Source organism: Pelodiscus sinensis, chromosome 1 (genome assembly GCF_052426305.1).
Source record: "Pelodiscus sinensis isolate ZL-2025 chromosome 1, ASM5242630v1, whole genome shotgun sequence".
NCBI lineage: Eukaryota > Metazoa > Chordata > Testudines > Trionychidae > Pelodiscus > Pelodiscus sinensis.
In genome coordinates this window covers 189,561,834-189,581,786 of record NC_143052.1, presented here as the reverse complement: position 1 = coordinate 189,581,786, position 19,953 = coordinate 189,561,834, and the positions used below count along the sequence as shown (strand labels likewise).

The 19,953-nt window shown below is 42.6% G+C and overlaps 1 protein-coding gene and 1 long non-coding RNA gene across 2 annotated transcripts in view; one reads left to right on the top strand and one right to left on the bottom strand.

The window, feature by feature from the left end:
- The first annotated feature begins 1,424 nt into the window (after positions 1 to 1,424).
- LOC149525681 (uncharacterized) lies at positions 1,425 to 9,850 on the top strand. Its single transcript, XR_016348020.1, has 5 exons — positions 1,425 to 1,907; positions 2,778 to 2,909; positions 6,248 to 6,282; positions 6,479 to 6,626; positions 9,377 to 9,850. It is a non-coding gene; the product is annotated as an uncharacterized LOC149525681 (long non-coding RNA).
- Positions 9,851 to 11,235: 1,385 nt separating this feature from the next.
- Positions 11,236 to 19,953, bottom strand: part of CLIC6 (CLIC family member 6) — a 51,468-nt gene continuing 42,750 nt past the window's right edge. The window contains exons 4-6 of the mRNA XM_006126010.5: positions 18,057 to 18,163; positions 15,956 to 16,137; positions 11,236 to 13,003 (exon numbers count right to left, since the gene is read on the bottom strand). Of these exons, the coding sequence (XP_006126072.4) occupies positions 12,842 to 13,003; positions 15,956 to 16,137; positions 18,057 to 18,163 (451 nt within the window). The 3' untranslated portion in view covers positions 11,236 to 12,841. The remainder of the gene's footprint in view (positions 13,004 to 15,955; positions 16,138 to 18,056; positions 18,164 to 19,953) is intronic.

The following is a 19,953-nucleotide window of genomic DNA, read 5'->3' as shown; positions in this document are numbered from 1 at the left end:
GTTCTGTCCTGAAAAATAACGTCACAAAAATAGCCCCCATTGCTCTGTTCCCCGTGTGTATTCTGTCATTCCTTAGTTTAGTAACCAAAATACATTTTCACTGATTTTTTTTTTTACTCTGTTAGCCCTGAAGAAGCATGCTTGTGGAGAGTAATAGTTAGTTGTCAGCGTCTTGAGTCCTTTGACATGGTGGGGGAAGGGTTGGTAGGAGAGCCCAGTCCCTTCTATTCCACTAGGCTCCACGTGCAGGCTTTGAGGTCTGACACCCAGAAATGCCTTAAGTCGGCCCTCCCTAGAATGAGTCCTACTACCCCACTATTGTATGAAGTTTGTAGTCTGCGGCAAGGAGACGTGGAAGGAGTCAGCTCACCCTGGGCACCTCTTCGTGGCCATGCTCTCTCAGGGTAGTGGCTACCTCCTCCTGTGACTCAGCTCTCCAGCCAGGTCAGTTCCAGGTCTCTCCTCTGCCAGGATAGTCCATAAACAACACAGAGGCTACATCTACACTACAAGGTTTTTGCATAAAACCCTGTGGAGCGTCCACACCTCAAATGAGCTCTTGCGCCATTAAATGGGCAGTTACACAGCAGAACAGAGGGCTTTTGCTGGTGTAGGTAAACCTCCTTTTCTGAGGCCTAACTGCTGTTAGCGCTACAGCTATTGTGGAAGAAGGCAAGCGTGGACGCTTGCGCAAGAAACCCCTATGGGAAAAAGCACAGGTGCTCTGATGGCCATTCTATGAATGGCCATCAGAGCTTTCTTGCACAAGAGCTTCCATGCAGTGTGCGATGTGCTTTGAGGTGTGGACGTGCTCTTGTGCAAGAAATTTTTGTGCTAAAACTCTTGCACAAAAGGCTTCTTGCACAAAAACCTTGCAGTGTAGACGTAGCCAGAGGGAATGAGCACAGACAAACAAAGTTCACATGTGAGTGAGGGGGGACAGTCTCCCTCTCAGGGTGTATCTGTAGCAGCTCCCTCCCTTCCCCTGGGGAGGGGTCTTCGAGCGGCTGTTGTCGGAAGACACCTTGCCTTTCCTCAGTAGCTGCATGTTGCAGGTCTGCTCTCTGCCCTGGCCTGCCCACTAGTCAGCAGCTCTGCTCCCTTTTAACTCCTTCTCCAGCTTGTGCATCTCTTGCAGGGGCAGTAGGGCAGGGCTGGCTGGACCCAGAGCAGCAGCTTAGCCCCTTGTTGCCCAGTGTGGGGTTTCTACACCCCATCACAGAGTGCTCTAGCAAAGTAAATCAACAAACCGGCACAGGCAGGTATGAGTAGACTTGTAGTATGAATCTGGAATTCCATTCAGCCAATGGGAAGAACCCCTCTTGGCGTCATAAGGAGACGTGTGCTACCACGGCGACTGAACGCCTGGAACATGGAACAATGGAAAGCACTCCACTATTGGAAGCCTCAAGCTGAACAAAGTTTTCAGGTTGATAGGTGGAGTCGGTACTAATGCCCTAAATATTTAGTGACGTGGTCCCACTTCTGGCAGATCTCTCAAGCCTGTCTTCAGCCTCATGCATCTGCCTCATACTTTTATTTAGTCCTGGTGATTTGGCTTACTCTGGGGGCTTTGCTGTTTATTCTGTTTCTTGGATGTTTGCTATGCTGACCACTGGCGTCACTGGGACGTTTGAAAGCTTTGCTGTTTAATTGGCATCCTTGCTAAAACGCAGAAAGAAGACAATAAGGCCAGTTCCTACACTGCCGATAGTTGACCCTTTCCTCCAGTCCAAGGTTTGCATACGCGTTTGGGAGATTCTCCTGTTCAAGCAGCGATAACACAAAGTTAATGTGTTTGCTTAAGAAGAGAAAAGAGCTCTGACGTTGGACACTCTATTACCAGAATGGCACAAAGCAAAGCACTGAAAATAGAAAGAGACGTGTCGCCAAATGTCAAAATGCAGGTTAGCGAAGTGGACTTTGATTGGGAATTTGTTCTCTCAGTAATGAGGGGAGCAGAGGTTTAAAAGTGGGTAGCTGGGATGGTTTGTTCAGCCAAACAGAGAATGTGCATGAGGGAGTCTTGACAAGCTTTGCAGCAAGGTGCTCACAGTATAGACGTGGGACCTTTCCCCCCAAAAGATCCCATTTGCCGACAATGGAAACCAGCATGTTAATTAGCATTCTTATAGCTGCCGTTGTTTCTACAGCTCTTCAGGCATCTTCTTCTGCAGGGGTGCCTGAAAAACTGCCACGTCAAGAAGGTAAGCAATGCTGCAGTGCCATCTCACACCAGGGCACAGTGCAATACGTTGTCCCGATGAAATCCTGGCACTCTATGAAGCTTTTAGGTAGGAAGTGGATTTGAATGAAAGAAGATTTCATAAGATTTCACGTGATGGAAACAATGATGGGACCATTTGTTTCACTATAACAGGGGCAATGCTATTTATGTGCATTAATGCAAGTAAGATAATTGAGCAATGCCATTTATACAAGCTAAAGATCTGGCCCATCAAATAAATTGTATCCCTTCTAATGCATGGCTAATATGGACAGAGAGCTTATTTTGAGTGAGCTTTTTAGATCCAGTCATTCTATTTAGTAAATTGTTCTAAAACTCTGTTTGAGAATTGTATTGTTAAGAAATGCAATGCTTTCCTTGGGTTAGAAGTGTAAGCACAGAAGGCGATACTAACTTATGTACACAGAGACATTGCTATTTGAGGTCTTAGCTTGAGGAAAATCTGTATTTTGGCAGTGTTTATATATTCATAAAAATATTTTGGAGTCAATTTAAAGAAGTCATAACATTCTTTTTTTTTTAAATCAAGATGAAAGTCGTACAACTTTGGAAAACCCTACAGCCAATCAACAAGGGAAGATCTTGGAAATTTTATCTGCAATTGACGAGGCACAAAACCGTGCGAACCCCAGAGTAAACCCCAAGACAACTGGTCTAAAAGGTAATTGCAAAAATAACTGTTCGTTCAGAAAGCATCTCTTCATTAGGGTGCCACTTGTTTTTTGCTCAGGAGGATTGCTATGTGCATCAAAAACAGACAACGCTTAGGTAAAAAAGTCTGAAATGCTGCCTTAAATTTAAAAAGTAGATCTCAAAGGGTAAACCTTTGAAATGCTCAAAAATGTACACTGAGTCAGTCCATTTTATACTACTTTGGCCAAGTAAATGGACCAAAAAGGTGCAAATGGCCTTTATGCTCACTTTAATGCCCCTTTCCATCCCCAGAGACCTATAAAATTATTATAGTGTTAATGAGAAGCTGAGGATTTTCCTTTCTAAAGCCAGGTTTAAATTTAAAAAATTCATTAATGTTTCATACACAGCAAACTGTTGGATTCCAAAGTGAAACATGGAAAGTGCCATTTAAATCACAAACCTCTAGGGCTTGGGTCCAAATATTTGTTCATGGACCTGCTATAAAACTTCTGCATGAAACACGAGACACAAAATAACAGGGACTCATTTTAACTTAATTAATCAAGGACTGAAAGTGTGCAAATGAAACCTCAGAGCAGGATTTATCTCAGGGGTCAAAGTTAACCCTATTGCTGAGATACTGGATGCATTTAAAGGAAGAATGTGAACCTGTATGCACTGAACACTCTTCTAAATCACTACATGATGGGCCTGGCATGGGAAGCAGCACTAAACGTTACTTATCCATAAATGGTATAAAGTCAAGGCAACCAAACCATCCTGCTAAACACCATGCCAAATAAAAGAGACATTTTCAGTTGTGTTAGTTTGAATCTGGTAAGGCATCAGAACACCAGAGAGTAATTAGTCTAGAGTTGAAGCCAAATATGAATTTTTAAAATATATATTCAGATATTTAGGACTATATACATTATATTCAACTGCAGTGTAATAAATTGTATGTACAATGATGATTATATGTACATGATATTTTCATAGCTGTCATCAGCAGCAGGATTTATTGCTTGATGTATTTATTAGGAACAGAAGTTTTACTATGAATCAATGATATATGGTCATGGGAATTTATGGTGAGAACCTATTTCTCTATGACAATACTATTAATATGTGTCATGTTGTGTATTTATTGTCCTAGATTCTCAGTGAAGCAGAGGTTGGGGAGCTACCTGCAGGGAGTCAGTTATAGATCCCTAATTCTCAGGGTGGGGCTGCCCAGCCAAACACTCCGGCATGGTTAGACCAGCTATAATCTCCTTTGCTGAAAGCTACATTGATTCCTTCTTGTCCTAACCTCATTGCACATGGAAAACAATTGATCCCATCCTCTTTAGAACAACCTTTTACAGAGCTGAAGACTGTTGTAATATGCCCCTGCTGCCTTCTCTTCTCTAGATTAAACATGCCCAGACCTTTCAACCTTTCCTCATAGTGCATGTTTTCTCACCGTCTTATCAACCGTGTTGTGTTTCAGGTTTCCAATTATGACTGTCCTCATTGAGCTATCTGCACTGGAGGAGATCGGGGAGGGGGGAGAGAAAAAAGATGTAACCATTTTTTAACTAGGAAAACTATATTTATTTAATCATTTCAAAACTCAGAAAAAGCTGGAGAGATTGTGCTGAAATTTTCCAATAATATTTTCTTTGGAGCGGACACCGAGCATGGAAGATCTCAAAAGGGCCATTTTATTTATTTCTTTATTGGAAAATTACAAGTATGTGAAAACAGGGATTACAACTGAAAACTGCTTTGCAAATGTATCTGTAGTGAGTGCTTTAAAGCAGCTGTCATACATTTGTACATAGCCCTGTCATTACAATTTGAGACTTCAAGGATTTCAAAAAGTGTTTTAAAACACAGAACCTCTTTATCCTTTCACCAGCTGGACATGACACTCTGATCTGGGACTGCTTGTGATTTCTTGTGTTAGCTGTTTATTCAAGCTAAGGTACTTCTATACTGGTGATGTCATTTTGTGACTTTGCCTATTATATGTAAGAAGAGTGTTCTGAGATGATGATGAGGCCCTTCAATTGTGGTGCTCTTAAATAGAGGTTTAGTGTGGCTAAACATAGATTGTCTCCAGGTTTAAAAAAAAAATGCCTACGAGCTTTGCTTCTTTTTTTGAGGCTTTCAGATTTGGCAGTTCTCTTTCATTCTTGGTGTTTGACTGTTTCTTACTTCCTTGCTGCTGAGAACTGTTAGTGAAGTAGCAAAGTATTTATTTGTTTTAGAGGGCTTGATTCATGAAACCATGGAAAGCTGTTTCATTTTTCTTTATACTTGTTTTCTTTCTTTTATACATGTGGACTCCCTATCTCATGCACATAAGGGGTGCCCCATATTCACGGTTCAAGCACAGAGACTTCCCCAGATGCATCCCCTGGGTGCAATTGAGCAGAGAGTGGCAGGGCATGAGTGGAGCCGTGAGTCTACTCCCTACATGTTAGCCAGCAATGTGGAAGGGGGGGAGGATGGAGAGAGAGCTGTCCCTCATAAAAGGGTGTTGCAAATTGTTCTGTCCCCATAACAGCATGTGTCTGAGGCTCAGTTCTTGTAGTGCTCTCCTAGGGCAGTGTAGCTGCATACTTTGAATCAACCCCCTTCAGCCCCGTTCCTTCTGTCACACATTCAGCAAGTCCCTTCCCATGACAGCATGCTGTCCTTATTCCTCACCCTGATTTCCGGTGCCTCTGCCCTTCTCCTCACATTGAGAGGCCCTTCACCCCAAGGAGCCTCATGCAACTCTGGGACTTCTGGGCTGAGATTTACATCCAGGAACTCTATTTACACAATGTATGAAAGTATGAGCTAATGGTCTGAACACAAGTGTGGGAGCTAAGCACTCCTGTCTTCTCAGCTTTGACATAATGCCCTTTTGTCATGTCAGGCAAGACACTTACCTGCTCTCCATCATTTTCCACATCTGTAAAAGGGTGACCCAACAACTCAACGAATGATACTTATTAAGGGTGGGCAGTAACATACACCTCAAATCAAAATAGAAAAAGCAGTGTGGGAAGTGGACACGCTGTCTTGATGGAAGGCCTCTGCTGTGTTGGGGAGCCCTGTTTTTCAGATCTTTACTCTTGCAAGAGGGCCCATTGATTTCAGTGGGTGAATATGGACAATTCCCATCTGCAGGAGCTTGCAGAATTGAGTTCTTGGTGTCCTTCATGGTATGCCCCTTCCATGTATAAATGCTCCTTACTGTCCTCCACCAAAACAGGATTCTTCCAGCAGGTTTGTCAAATGGTGAGTCACAATTAAGTTTGTAAGGAAGCAGATACCATCTTGCAAAAGAAATGTGGCTAAATTCCCCCCTCCCCTTTTGTATTTCAGCTTATGCCAGGAGGTTTGGGAAGAAAGTCAAAATGGTAAGAACAATTCTATATTTTCTTGCTTTCCCGCTCTAGTTGTCATCTAATAAATTGTAAAATTCACCTCCTCATCACACAGCTGGTTAACTCATTGTTAGATACTTATTTCGGTGCTTCTCTGGCTTGCTTGTGTTCCTAGCTTTTAGAAAACTGTATTATTCTAATTGTACTTCTTGTGTTTCATTTGGGACAGGAAGGTTTAAATAAAGGTCAGTCCAATCCCCTCACTCATCAAGAAGGTGCTGCTAAGTTGACGAAGGATCTCCTGGAAATAAAACTTCTGAATGGGAAGAACTTCAGGAAGTCAGCACCACAATTTCCTAAGAAATCCAAGAAGAGAGGTAGGATTTCCAACAGTATGCTGCTTGCCTTGGTGCTGGGTCACCTTCATCTCTGAGACATTGCAAGTTTATTGTAACTCGGTGCTTGTGGAAAGTGCTAAATTAACCACACTAGAGACTGGACACTTTGCCACAGAACAGTAGAACATAGGCAGAAGCATCCCCCCATGCATTCTCATTAATGGACTTCCAACCTGGCTTCAGTAAGTGAATAGATAGTTCCCTCTCTGTGGCCATCCCTTTTTTGGACTCACTGCAGAAACTGCCAAAATTTAGTGACCTCTTCTGTGATGTGGATATCTGTCACCTAGAAATTGAACAGAAACCACCACATCTATTTAACATTGAAGTCACTGAACAGTCAGCAGATAGTGGACTTCGGTTTCCTGGGTCATATTTGAACTTGTGTCCCAGAGGTGAAAGGATTTGTACCGTCCCCTGATCCATCCATTTTATATTAAGATGGTTAGGTTCCAGTGGATAAGGCATTAGCTTGGCACTCAGAGACTACGTCTACACTGGCATGAATTTCCGGAAATGCTTAAAACGGAACAGTTTTCGTTATAAGTATTTCTGGAAAAAGAGCGTCTACATTGGCAGGCTGCTTTTCCGGAAAAGCCCTTTTTCTGGAAAAGCATCTGTGGCCAATGTAGACGCACTTTTCCGGAAAAGAGCCCCGATCGTCATTTTCGCAATCCAGGCTTTTTTCCAGAAAAGACCACTAGGCTGTCTACACTGGCCCTTTTCTGGAACAGTGTTCCAGAATAAGGACTTATGCCCGAGCGAGAGCAGAATAATTTTTCCGGAATAGTGGCAGATTTTCTACAGTAGAGCATCGTTGCTTTTCTGGAAATTCAAGGGCCAGTGTAGACAGCTCGCAGCTTATTCCGGAAAATCAACTGATTTTCCAGAAAAAGTGGCCCAGTGTAGACACAGCCCTAGACTTTAAGGCCAGAAGGGACTAAGGATGTCAACATGTAGTCGAGTACCTAATTAACCAGTAAGCCTACTCTGAATCAGAGGCAGCAAAGATGGGGGGGTGGGAATGGGAGCCAGTGCCGTGTAACTGCCTGACCCCTCCCACCAATGCTGCTGCCTCTGATAGAGAGGCAGCAGTGCGGAGAGTGAGGGGAGCAGGGAGGAGCCAGTACACAGGGGCTTTCAGGCCAGCTCCCTGCACATATTGGCTCACGTAAGCCACTTGTCTCACTCCCCATTGGCTCTCCTCATGTGCCAGCTCCACGGAGCCACCTGCCCCTCCCTGCGATGCTGACCTCAATGGGCTCCATTAATGAACTCAACAGCAGTAGAGTCAGGCCAGAGCTTGAGTGCTTGAAAAAATAATCATGCCTGTTTCCTACAAAGCATGCTGCTAATTAGGGGCAAACTGAATGACTTCATACCTGCATGTGGGTAATTTCACTAGTCTGTTTCATCTCTGTTACTCATAGGCTGGGCCTGGAACTGGCCCACGCCCAAACTAAAGGTCACCTAGAGAAGTTATTCCAGCTAAAGTTGCAGACACTGTAGAATTGGGTAAGGAACCAACCAGATTGCCCTAAAAACAGGTTCTGTGATGCTGACAGATGCACGGTGATTTGCACTCCCTGCCATACAATCATAGGGTTGGAAGAGACCTCACAAGGTCATTGAGTCCAACCCCTGCTGAAAGCTGGACCACTCCCAACTTAATCTTCCCAGCCAGGGCTTTGTCAAGCCAGGACCTAAAAACCTCTAGGGATGGAGATTCTATCGCCTCCCTAGATAACCCATTTTAGTGCTTCACCACCCTCCTAGTGAAATAGTTTTTCCTAATAGCTAACCTAGACTTCTCCCACTGAAATTTAAGACCATTGCTCCTCATTCTGTCTCATCTGTCACTACTGAGAACAGGCTCTCTCTATCCTTTTTGGAACCTCTCTTCAGGTAGTTAAAGGTTCCTATCAAATCTCTCATCATTCTTCTTTTCTGTAAACTAAATAACCCCAACTCCCTCGGCCTCTCCTCGTAAGTCACGTGCTCCAGCCCCCTAATCATCTTTATTGCCTGCCACTGAACTTTCTCCAATGAGTCCACTTCCTTTGTGTAATGGGAAGCCCAGAATTAGAACAGTTCTCCAGATGTGGCTTCCCCCATGCTGAATAAAGGGAAACAATCGCTTTCCTAGATCTGCTGGCAATGTTCCTAATAATATACACCCCAATATGCTGTTGGCCTTCTTGGTTACAAAGGCACTCTGTTGATTCCTATCCAGCTTCTCATCCACTGTAATCCCCAGGGCCTTTACTGCAGAACTGCTGCTTAGCCAATTGGTCCCCAGCCTGCAGCAGTGCTTGGAATTCTTCCATCTAAAATGCAGGACTCTCAAGTGCCACGAATCTTATTAAGTAAAGGTTGTTTTACGTACCCTTCCAAGAATTAGATGCTCTGGAAGGCTTTGGATATTTTCTGATGGTTTAAACCTTAAAAGTCTGGCCTCATCTTGGAAATTATTAGTGGTCCTTTTGTCCATGAGAACTTAGAGTTATGTTAAGTCTCTCTAATAAATTCTATCGAGTTGCAAAGGGTTGATGAGTTTTAAAAATTCAGTATATTTATTCAAGTAACATGGAGTAAGGAGTGCAATTAGATAACATGCAATTATGTAGGGTTTGGTGGTTTTTTTGTTGCTTTAAAGTTATTTCAAAGGAGAATGCACACGGTAAAATATGTTGCAATGTACTTTAATTATGTATTTTGTTCAATTTCAGCCTGCTTTTGGAAATACTGTGTTCAGAGCAAGTAGTTTTTAGCCTTTCAATCAACGAACCATTTTGGTAACTAAGGAATTTGACTCTGACAAAGAAATTTTCAAAATCTGAAGCCTTTTCAACACAAACGATTAAACAGCAAGTAATAAAATAACTATTGGACCATATTTGCCTTGCGTATAATATGTATTTAAAGGAGCAATGTAAATATTTGTATTTAAAATAATATAATAAAATAATTTTTGTATAAGCAAAATTGTAGAAAAAGATTTCTTACCTTAACAAACACTGTAGGTATCTTGGGGGAAAATACTAGACCCTTTGCTCTGCTTTTTGAAAGAAATAGCAAGATAGAATTTATTTCTGCTCTTATGGTAGTTGAAGTTTCACATCCTTCCTTAAAGCATGTCCCCAAATCTGCAGCCCGAGTTATACAATCAATCTGATTGAAATCAATGATGAACATTATTTCCCTTTATTAATACAAGCAGGAGGTGGCTCAGGGGATCTCTATGAATGAGGATCCTCTCGTGGAGTTGGAGTATCAAAGAACCCCCCCCCCAACGCAGTCCCTTCAGAGTAGTGTGTGGGGCTTCCTTTGTGAAAAGCACTGCAGGGCTACCTTGTTCCCAAATCAGGCAGATCCTGGTGAGAGAATGTATGGGAGACTAGACAAGACCATCCCCATGGAAACCCTGTGCCTGCACATTGGCTCTGGCAGACTTTCTGTGCTTCCAGGGACTCCCACCATCTGCATTGTTCTCCGAACTGCTCAGGGCTGTAATATTGTTTTTTTCCCCCTGCGTGGGAGCCCCACACAGATGCTCCATGAGGTCTGGAGATGGAGAAATGTGGCAAAGAAGAGATTGATCTGGGCTTCTAGATCTAGGAAGTGATCCAATAGGACTTTGTGTGTGACTAAATGTTGTAAGTCAGGCACCATGAGCCTGATTTTCAAATATGTTGAGTATCCACAATTCTGTTTGCAGTCAAGGGGAATTGTAGGTGCTCAACACCTCTGAAAATCAAGACGTCCAAGACTTTAACAGGGTTCAAAAAGAACCAGATAAGTTCATGGAGGATAGGTCTTTCAATAGCTATTAGCCAGGATGGGCAGGGATAGTTTCTCTGTCAAAAGCTGGGAATGGGCAACAGAGGATGGATCACTTGATGATTACCTATTCTGTTCACTCCCTCTGGGGGTCTGGCATTGGCCCCTGTCGGCAGACAGGACACTGGGCTAGAGGGACCTTTGGTCTGACCCAGTATGGCCATTCTTATGTTCTTAAGCTGTATGAAATTTTGTTTTAGATGAGTGTTTCCTTTTTCCATCAGTCTTCTAGCAAGTGACATTAGCACAGCTTTTTATTTAAGAAGCAAAACCCGCTACTATACAGCGACACTGCAAAAACACCCTTATGGCAGTGAGTCTCAAAGGCCTCGCCAATTGCCTCACGTTTGGAAGGCTCATCCGCTATGGAGCTAAAAATAGCAAAGTAGCTGTGCCCACTCTAGCTGCAACTGGGGCTCAGACCTTCCCACATCATCAGGTTTGAGAGCCCAAGATCCAGCCAGACCTCAATGTCTACACTGCTACTTTCAGGCCATAGCATGAGTCCAAAACAGTTGAATTAAGCCTGGTCAACAGTAAAGCCTTGAGTCTTGAAATTGGGTCTGTGTATGCAGCTTCTGGCAGCTGTTAGGGTCTGGTTGCAGGACAGGGCCTAAAATGTTCTTCTAGTTCTTAAAGACAAATCCAGGTTTAGTTATTTTTGACTTTCTCTCTCAAAATGCACGCTAGTGATAGACTGCAAATAGTCAGGGAACTGGAACTGAAATAAACACAGGATAGCATTCAATGTACTTATTAATTTGTGTATTTTCTGCTCAAATTTGTAAGGCATATGAGAAGATTATATAGAATCTATATGTGTTGGAAAATACAAAGCAGCCGTTAGTAACATTCGGTGAGTGATTGCTCAGCTATCAACCCCAATATTTGAGCTTTGTACTGTAAAACAGGGTAAGTGTCCATTTTCTCTAAAGACAAAAAAATAACAATTCACATTTAACACTGTTTAAAAATAACTATGATACAAGATATGCATCAGAACCGAGTATTTTTTTATAATTAAACAGTGCAGAGTACACCTGAAAACTGAAAATCAAGTAAAACATGTAAAAAAAGTAGATGTCTTCTTGATATGGGATAGGTTTTCTATTTTAAAATGTAGAGGTTTTTTACAAGGTTAATGTATTTCATATTTCTCCAGTATACAAAATCTACTGCATCTTTAGACACACATAACCCTATCAAAAATATATTGTGGGAAACCCTCAGAGACAGACTTCCTGGTGACCACAACAATAACACAGCTATAGTAGCTGGGCCAGAGCTCTTGCTCCCAGGCAAGTGAAGAGGCTGTGATTTGCATAGGTTATGCCTGAGGGCTGTGCGAGCAGAAAGCAGCCTCTGTGGCTAGAGCCCATTATTAATCCATGGACTGCTGATGGTATGTTCTCTCTTCCAGGGGAACTGGGTATTCTCACTGGTACTGATTGTAGAGCACATTCCGAAGTTTTGTCAAGAAGAAAGGGTAACTAGCCCTCCTTCCCACATATTCATTGCTTTCAGATACCAAATAGGAGCTGAGAAGGCGGCCTCAGCTCAATACTAAGGGAGAAAGATTCTCCAGTTCTTCTCCCAGTACATCAAGTAATTTTATTGCATAGTCCACAGGTTAGCGGCAATATATGTTTCTATCCATTTCTAGGACCGGAGGAAGTCCCATGGGTTGTGCAGCTCTTAGAGAGAAGAGGGCTAGACATACACAGGATAGGGACTTGTGCAGGGTATGAAATAGGGCTTTGGTTGAGCTGATCCACAGCTCCTTGATATAGAAAGTTGGTTCCACATCAAAGCAGACCTTTCTTCTGGATAAACAGCCTGCTGTGCAGGCAACAGCCATCCTGCAGTCTTCCAACATTTATGCAACCTGGAAGGTCACAGATATTTTTTTAGGTACATCTTGAGAAAAAAATGTTGCTCTGGCTCTTAGTCCTCTAAATCAAACGTCAGTTTTGACAATAACAGTGAAATAAACCGAGAAATTAAAGGCAGCAATAATGATGCTAAATGCATAAGCAGGAAATTTTAGTCTCAAAATGCAATATTTTTACCAAGAGTAAAAAGCCGAATTGTAATAATTGCGTGCCCTAGCCCCTTATTGTAATTTTTACAGATGTTTGAATTTTGATCTGATACCTTTAACACAGACTGTGTAATACATATACACAAGCAGACATACATATTATTTAGTGAGCTTAATACAATGCAAGAAAAGAAAAAAGGATTGGCCAGTCATAGTACTTAAAATTATGCTGCATAATGTACTCTGTTTTTATCTTGGTTTGTTCTCATCCAACTCTTTGAAGAAATGTAGACTAGAAACATCTTTTAATTCATCACTTCATTCTCTTTGCAACATCCAGATATGCAAACTCAATTTCTCGATCGACAGGACAAGTATTTGTGAATTCATCTCTAGCATAAGCATTGTTCAAATATCTCCAGATCCCAGTCATTTCAGGTGGAAACTCAAAATTCCTATATTTTTTTGCCACAACCTTAAGGGAAAAAAAGGGAAAAAGAGATTGCTAGAGGCATGAGCTGTGTAATCAAAGTGTACATAATGCTTCTAAATCCATAGGTTTCTTCCATTCTTCTGTTTTAGTAATCCATTTTGATGTCTTTAATTTTGAAAAAAAGAGGAGAAAAATAATAGACATACAGGGAGTGTGTTAGAGTGGGAATGTCACTTTTAAACAGTTTAAGCTCAAAATGTAGGTTTTGGGGTGAAAATATTTTACAAAAACAAATAGAAGATTTTTAAAGCAGCTTAAGGAGTGTGATAGCCCAATTCCCATTTATTTCTACCTGGATACCCAAACTCCATAGATGAATTTGCTCTACTTTTCCTCCTCACTAAAAGACTTTCCCTGGTCTGGTAAAAGTGCAATGCCTATACCTCTGGATGCTGCTGACTGACTCAGTCTGCATGGGCGTAAACATCGAGAGGAGAGGACCCTATGAAGAAAGTCCATTGCCTATGAAAAGTACTGAAGAGCTCACATTTGGCTCCAAATTTAGGAAGGAGTGAAAAATGTTTAGAATCAGTCCATATCTTGCCACTGGGTGGGATGCAGTTTCCATCTCAGAGAAGCGGGCTGACTTAGGAAGGCATGTAAAACCAAAATGGCATTTTGTGTGTAAGACTAATCTGTTGTGTTATGGATTTCATTTTGTTTTATGAAGATATGTGTAAGCTAATGAGGAAACTTGGGGGATCAGCACTGGTCCTGGGCCTAGGGCCACCGGGCCTCAGTGTTGGCATAGCCCAAGAAGAGGTATTAGACACACAGTCTGTACCCTAGGAGTGTGTCAGAGAGGTGGATGCTGCTCCAACCCAGTAGTCTGGGAAGCAGTTGGGATCTAGCAGTGGAGTCCAATAAAGCAGCTTGAGCTGTAGTGCACACAAGGCATCAGCAAGAGGTGGGGGGCGGAGGAGGACTGCTCTCATAACTTTTAGCCCAAAGGTGACAGTACTCACTTGGGATGAGGGAAACCCCTGCTTCATCTCAGGGAGAAAAGAGATTTGAACCGCTCAGGAGAGTGCTCTAACCATCAGGCTATGACATATTCTGAACGGGAATCCTTAATCTTGCCTACTGAAGCTGTTACATGTGAACAAATATTGAAAGATTCATTGGAGCAGGAGGGCCAAATCCTAAGTCTCCCACATCCTCAATAAGTGTGCTACTCATCAGGCTACGGAGTCACTCATGCTTCCACTCTCTTGCCCAAATGTGTCTTGGAGTGAGTGAGAATGAGACCTCCCTCCCCCCCCCCCCCCCCCCCACTCTCTCTCTTTCTCTTGTTATTTAAGGCAGCTTCATTGAGGTTTATCATACAGGCTCCCTGGCCAGAGCCAGCACAGCACGCAGTGAAAACCCACACGCTAATGATAAAAACTAAAAACAATCTCAGAAGTTATTGGTGAAACAGAAAAAAATTAATTAACCATTCAAAATATTCATTTCCAGGCATCTGAAATTGGCTAAGAAAATCCACTCTGGTTCCGTAGCTAAAGCACTCTCGTAGAGAATATCTTGACATTTGCCCTCCAACATCCTCCCAACTCATCTGACTCTCAGCAGTTTCCACTGTATCAGATCAGGTTTGTCACTGACTGCTGCAACCCAGTCCCACTGAGGCACACAATAGGCTATTAGAAGACCTGGGTTCCCTTTCCAGCTGTGCTGACTTCCTGCTTTGCCTTGGGTAAGGCACTTAGCAATGGCCACATTTAAACTACTACAGCGGTGCAGTGGCAGCATTGAAATCATGCTGCTGTAGTGCCTCAGTATAGACCAGTGTTTCTTAAACTGTGTTCTGCAGCACACCGGTGTGCCACGAAGCAGTCAGAGGTGTGCTGCGGAGAACAACAGAATTCAAAATGGCCAGACTTAAAGGGGTTTTTTTTTTTTTTGCTCAATAACTTTCCTCCCTTGACCTTTATTTTGTTTGTTTTGCTCAATAAAAAATCCTTGGTGTTCCTCATAAAAAAAATATTGTTTGGTGTTCCTCGGTCTTAAAAAGTTTAAGAAAAACTAGTATAGACACCACCTTCACCAATGAGTAGGGTTCTTTCATCACTGTAGTTAATCCACCTCCCAAAAGGCAGCAGCTATATTGAAGGAAGAATTCTTCCACTGACATAGCACTGTCAGTCGTCATAGGAATGTCTCTCTCATCCATGAGCAACATAGCTATACCGATGTAGGTTCCCAGTGTACACCAGGTCTAAATTTTGCTGTTGCCTCAGTTTCCCACTTGTGAAATGGAAATACTAATCTTTCCCCACTTCATGGGGGAGTCGTGAAAATACACTCATTCATTAATGTTTATGAAGTGCACAGAGACTAAGGTGATGGCCATACAAGTAACTAAGGGTCCGGACTACAGAACATGGTTGGTCAATATAATGACCTGGCATTTTAATAACACTACCTTGCTGAATGACAAAGTCATGGTTGATGTAAATTAGGATACCACAGTTTCAGTGTAGACATTGCATTGCTTTTGTCAACTGTCATTAGCTTTCAGCAGACATTCCACAATGCCCCTCTCTGACAGTACAATCAATATTAGTGCTCCTGGTGAGGCTGCTCACTGTCGACACAGGGAGCCAAGAGTGCACGTGCACTTACAAGCAATTTAATAAATGTGGTGGCTGGATTTAAGTTGGATTGACATAATTTTGTAGTGTAGACATGGCCTATATACACTATCCACCAAGTCTTTAATTTGAGGCCTCCTCAGTAGGGTTAAAAGGTTACAGATTACACCTCTCAGGATTTATTTACCCTGGGGTTGAGAAAGTACGTGTGTGTCTATTTCAGTAAAGAGGTGTGGTTTTTTGTTTCGGGTTTTGGTTTGTTTGTGGGGGGGTTCGTTTTAAATGCATTTGTGCACCACTGTGGCCAATATTTGCACATGATAGAAGAGCAAATCCAAACCTTAATGATGTGGAGCTTTGGTAACAGGTTGCAATCTGCTAAGGTGAGCTCATCTCCATCCATGAATTTCCTGCTGGAAACAGTGACGTCTTCAGTGCTATAGGCATCAATTTCATCAGGCAAAGGGGTATTTAAATAGTTATCCAGCCGCCTTAGAGCCTTAAGCAAGGATTTTTCCAAATCTAGATTCACAAAAATAGAAATTGGAGAAAACTGAGTTCACTCTAAGAGCAGAAGAAACCCAGAAGATCAAATATTTCCAAACATTAAGCCCACTCGCACTGAGGTTCTCCCATGTCAGCTCCAATGCATACGAAAAACTCTCAGTCATATTCAAAAATCCACCCCTTATCCTAATTCAAATCCCTGTTGTGTCTGTGTACAGGGCTGGGAGTTCTGTTCTTTTCACCGGAGAGATGGGCTGAGGGAAAAGGAGCAGAATGCTAGCAACTTCTCCGGTTGTTGCAGCACTTCCAGTCCTGCCCTGTACACGAAAGCCAGTGGAGGGGCCGCAGCTGGCCAGCAGGGAGTCTTTCCAGTACATCATACCAGCTAAAAATATCTTTCTGGTATCAGCCTGGCCTAGCCCACTGGATGAAACAGAAACAGAGCTCTTTGGGACACAGAACTCACTACAGAGAGATTTGTAAATTTTGAGCAAGAAAACTGTCCACTGTTGTTGGTTGTGTCTGTTGTATTTAGGGAAACTGTACATTTTTTGTAAATAAACAGAATTGAACCCAGAAATACCTTGTTCCTATCGCCCATTTTCCCTCCTAACAGAAACAATCCAGCAAGACCCTGAACAGTGGCTAACAGCTCAGAACAACAGAGAGATGCTAGTGGACACCTTCATAGTGTGCGCCCTGAAGGATGGGTGGTGGGCTTTTTACCACATGGCATAAGGAGGGTGGTGTTGAGGGAGGGTTGAGCCACTGAATACTTGCTCACATGGATTCAGTGGCTGGATAAGGGGCGCTCCGCACATTACTGATGTGGCATGGCAGCCCCTAGGCATGGTGGTAAGCTGAGAAAGGTGAATCCCAATCCTTGCTTGGTTCCTAATGAAAGCTTACTTATTTCAACTGTGTGAAGAGGTAGGGAAGAGGAGGGGATTTTACCCACAGTGAATTTAGATGGCTTGTCCAGAGATTGAGGCATTTCTGTCAAAGTCTCATGTACCTCTAGATAGGGAAACCATTCAGAGAAATATGTATCAAAATTCCATAGTCTTAGAATACATTTTAATGATTTGATTTTAAAAAATTGCATTAGCATAAAAATTCCCACATTTTGGAGCTAGTCCAATTGCTTCAGAGACATCCTAGAAAAGTCATTACTACACAAGTACAGGAGCGGCCCTAGATGAGCTGCCGGCAACTGGTGCCCTAGGCGAAACGCGCTATCGGCGCCCCCGCCTCCAAAGTCCTCAACAGCCATTTATCTTGGCACCCTAGGCAAGTGCCTAGTTCACCTGTATTGACGGGCCGCCACTGCACAAGTAGTACTATTCCAAATTAATTCTTTTAGCTATTTCAATTTCACTCTCTGGAAAAAAAAACTGTTAGACTCTACTATACAATTATATTACTTAGTATGTTCATTTCATTAACTTTATAACACTTCTTTTAAAATTGAAAAAAAGCATTTTGCTTTTTTGTATTCTATTTGTAGGTATGATCCTGCAAATTCTTGTGGACATAAGTAGTTTTATTGAAGTCGATGAAACTACTCATCCTCAACAAGATAAGCATTTGCAGGCTCAGCACCTTCAATATTGTTCAGTCAAGCTACTGTGATACGGGGCATTTTGTTGACTAAACAACAAATTACTAACTCTTCCTTTCATCACAGTGCATATGTGTGGGCCTCTCTCTTGAACAGTTTACCATCCTCTAGAATCAGCAGCCTTCCAGAGCTTCCATATTCTGGAAAGCCATAGATAGCTTTTGCTTAGAATGAGTCTTTAGTGCAAATACAAACAGATTTTATTACTCTAGATTGAACATTAGTGAAAAACACAAAGCTTTATCCTGTAATTATGTAACTCCAACTCATTCCAGTTATCAGCAGTAATGATGCAGACATTACAGGTAGTTACTTTCATTAGCATCTTTTCTTGTGTTCTTTATGAAAGCAGAGAATCTTGCAAACACATCATTTCCTGCAGAATTAGATTCAGGGTGCTTTGGCCCAAGTTTGGGGTACCTGAGGAATTAAAAATACAAAGATGTCATTCAACTAGTAGCTTCTTTTATGTCATTCAGCTGCTTCTGAATTGTATGTAGTAAAGATGTTAAGAAGCAGGTAATTAGCTAATCGTGTAGTCGATATAATTTGTGTCGACTACACAATTAGTCAATAAGGGGAGGTGTTCTGTCCCAGCTCAGCCACATCGAAGAGCTACCCTGGCTGCAGCTCTGCAGTTTAAAGGTAGTAGGACCTAGAAGTGCAGGCAGCCCAGCTCCTAACACATTTAAACTGCAGAGCTGCAGCAGGGGTAGGTTATGGACCCAGCGCAAGCTGGGATTGGGACCGCTGTGCCTCTGCATTTTAAATGTAGTAAGAGCCACCTGGCTCTCGCTACGTTTATACTGCAGTGCTGCAGCAAGTGTAGGTATCAGAGGCAGCAAGAGAGGGAAGTGAGTAGTCAAGTGGTCAACTCGACTAGTCATTTACATCCCTAGTATGAATAGCACTTTACTCCAAGGCATTGCAAACAAAGTGTGGCTATATATTTTTCGTAGGCAACATTCCTAAAAAGGAAACAGAACATACAAAATAAACACCATGTCAAATATTTTTCATTACTCCTAGTATTCAGAAGTTAAATTCTCTACTTCTTGCCATAACTACTGATCAATTTTCATGATTTTATAATTTGAAGAAAATGAGAGAAATCTCAAAGCACAAATATAGAAAAATACTAGGTTATTATAATGGTGTGGCTGCCCTTGTATTGTTTGAGCCCTCTGCAATAGTGCAAATTTCACTCTGAGACAGGGTGGGATCTGGTCCGCCAAATTAGCTCCTGGCTGGCCCCCGCCACTATATTTACCTGCACGGCCTCAGGTACCGGCGATCGCAGCTTCCATTGGGCATGGTAAGAATGTTAAATTGCATTCAACTAAGTAATCACATAACCACTGAAAATTTCAATGATTACACGGTTACATGTGGGCGGCAGTTGGTTCCCTGGGAGCCAGTGCTAATGGGGATCAAGCTTTTAAGCTGACTCCCAGCGTCTACCGGGAGCCTGCATGTAACTGTGAACGTTAACTGTGTACACAGTTACACTTTCACATCCCTAGCTGTGGATCGTTGTTCGTGGCCAAATGAAGCTGAGGGGAAGTGGTGACCTAGTCCATCCTGCTGCTCCTATTGGCTGGGCACGGCAATCCACAGCCAACGGAAGTCACAATCACTGGTACCTGCAGCTATGCAGGTAAATATAGTGGCAGCAGCCTGCCAGGGGCTAACCCTGGCAAACTGTCGCAGTGTTACTTTCCACCCCTGCTTTGAGAATAATTGTAACAATGTCAGCAGTATTGCCATCTTCAAGAGATCAAAAATCGTGAGTTTGACCTTCAAAAATCATTTTTTTAAAAAGGATGATATTGTATGTTTTTAGGTTAGTCTCTTGATTTTTGAACTCCCTTTGTCCATTGCTAGGGTGTGGCATGCAACAATTAATGTTGCACACTCTCCCATAAGCACTGGGGACAGTGATTTTGGCCCCTGTTGCAGAAGCTCTCACCTCCACATCTGCCCATCTTCTCCCAGCAACTTATCCTGTCTCCCATCTGTTCTGTGACCACCCGATCCCCCTCAGTTCAGCCCCCCTCAGTTCATTTCTTTAGCCTCATCATCAGCCCCTCAGTCCGTCCCCCTATCCCACTGACCTCCACTGTCCTCAGTTCAATTTCCCAGCGTTCACCCCATCTACTTAGGACCCATCACCAATATACCCCTCCATCCAATCAAACACATACACACAC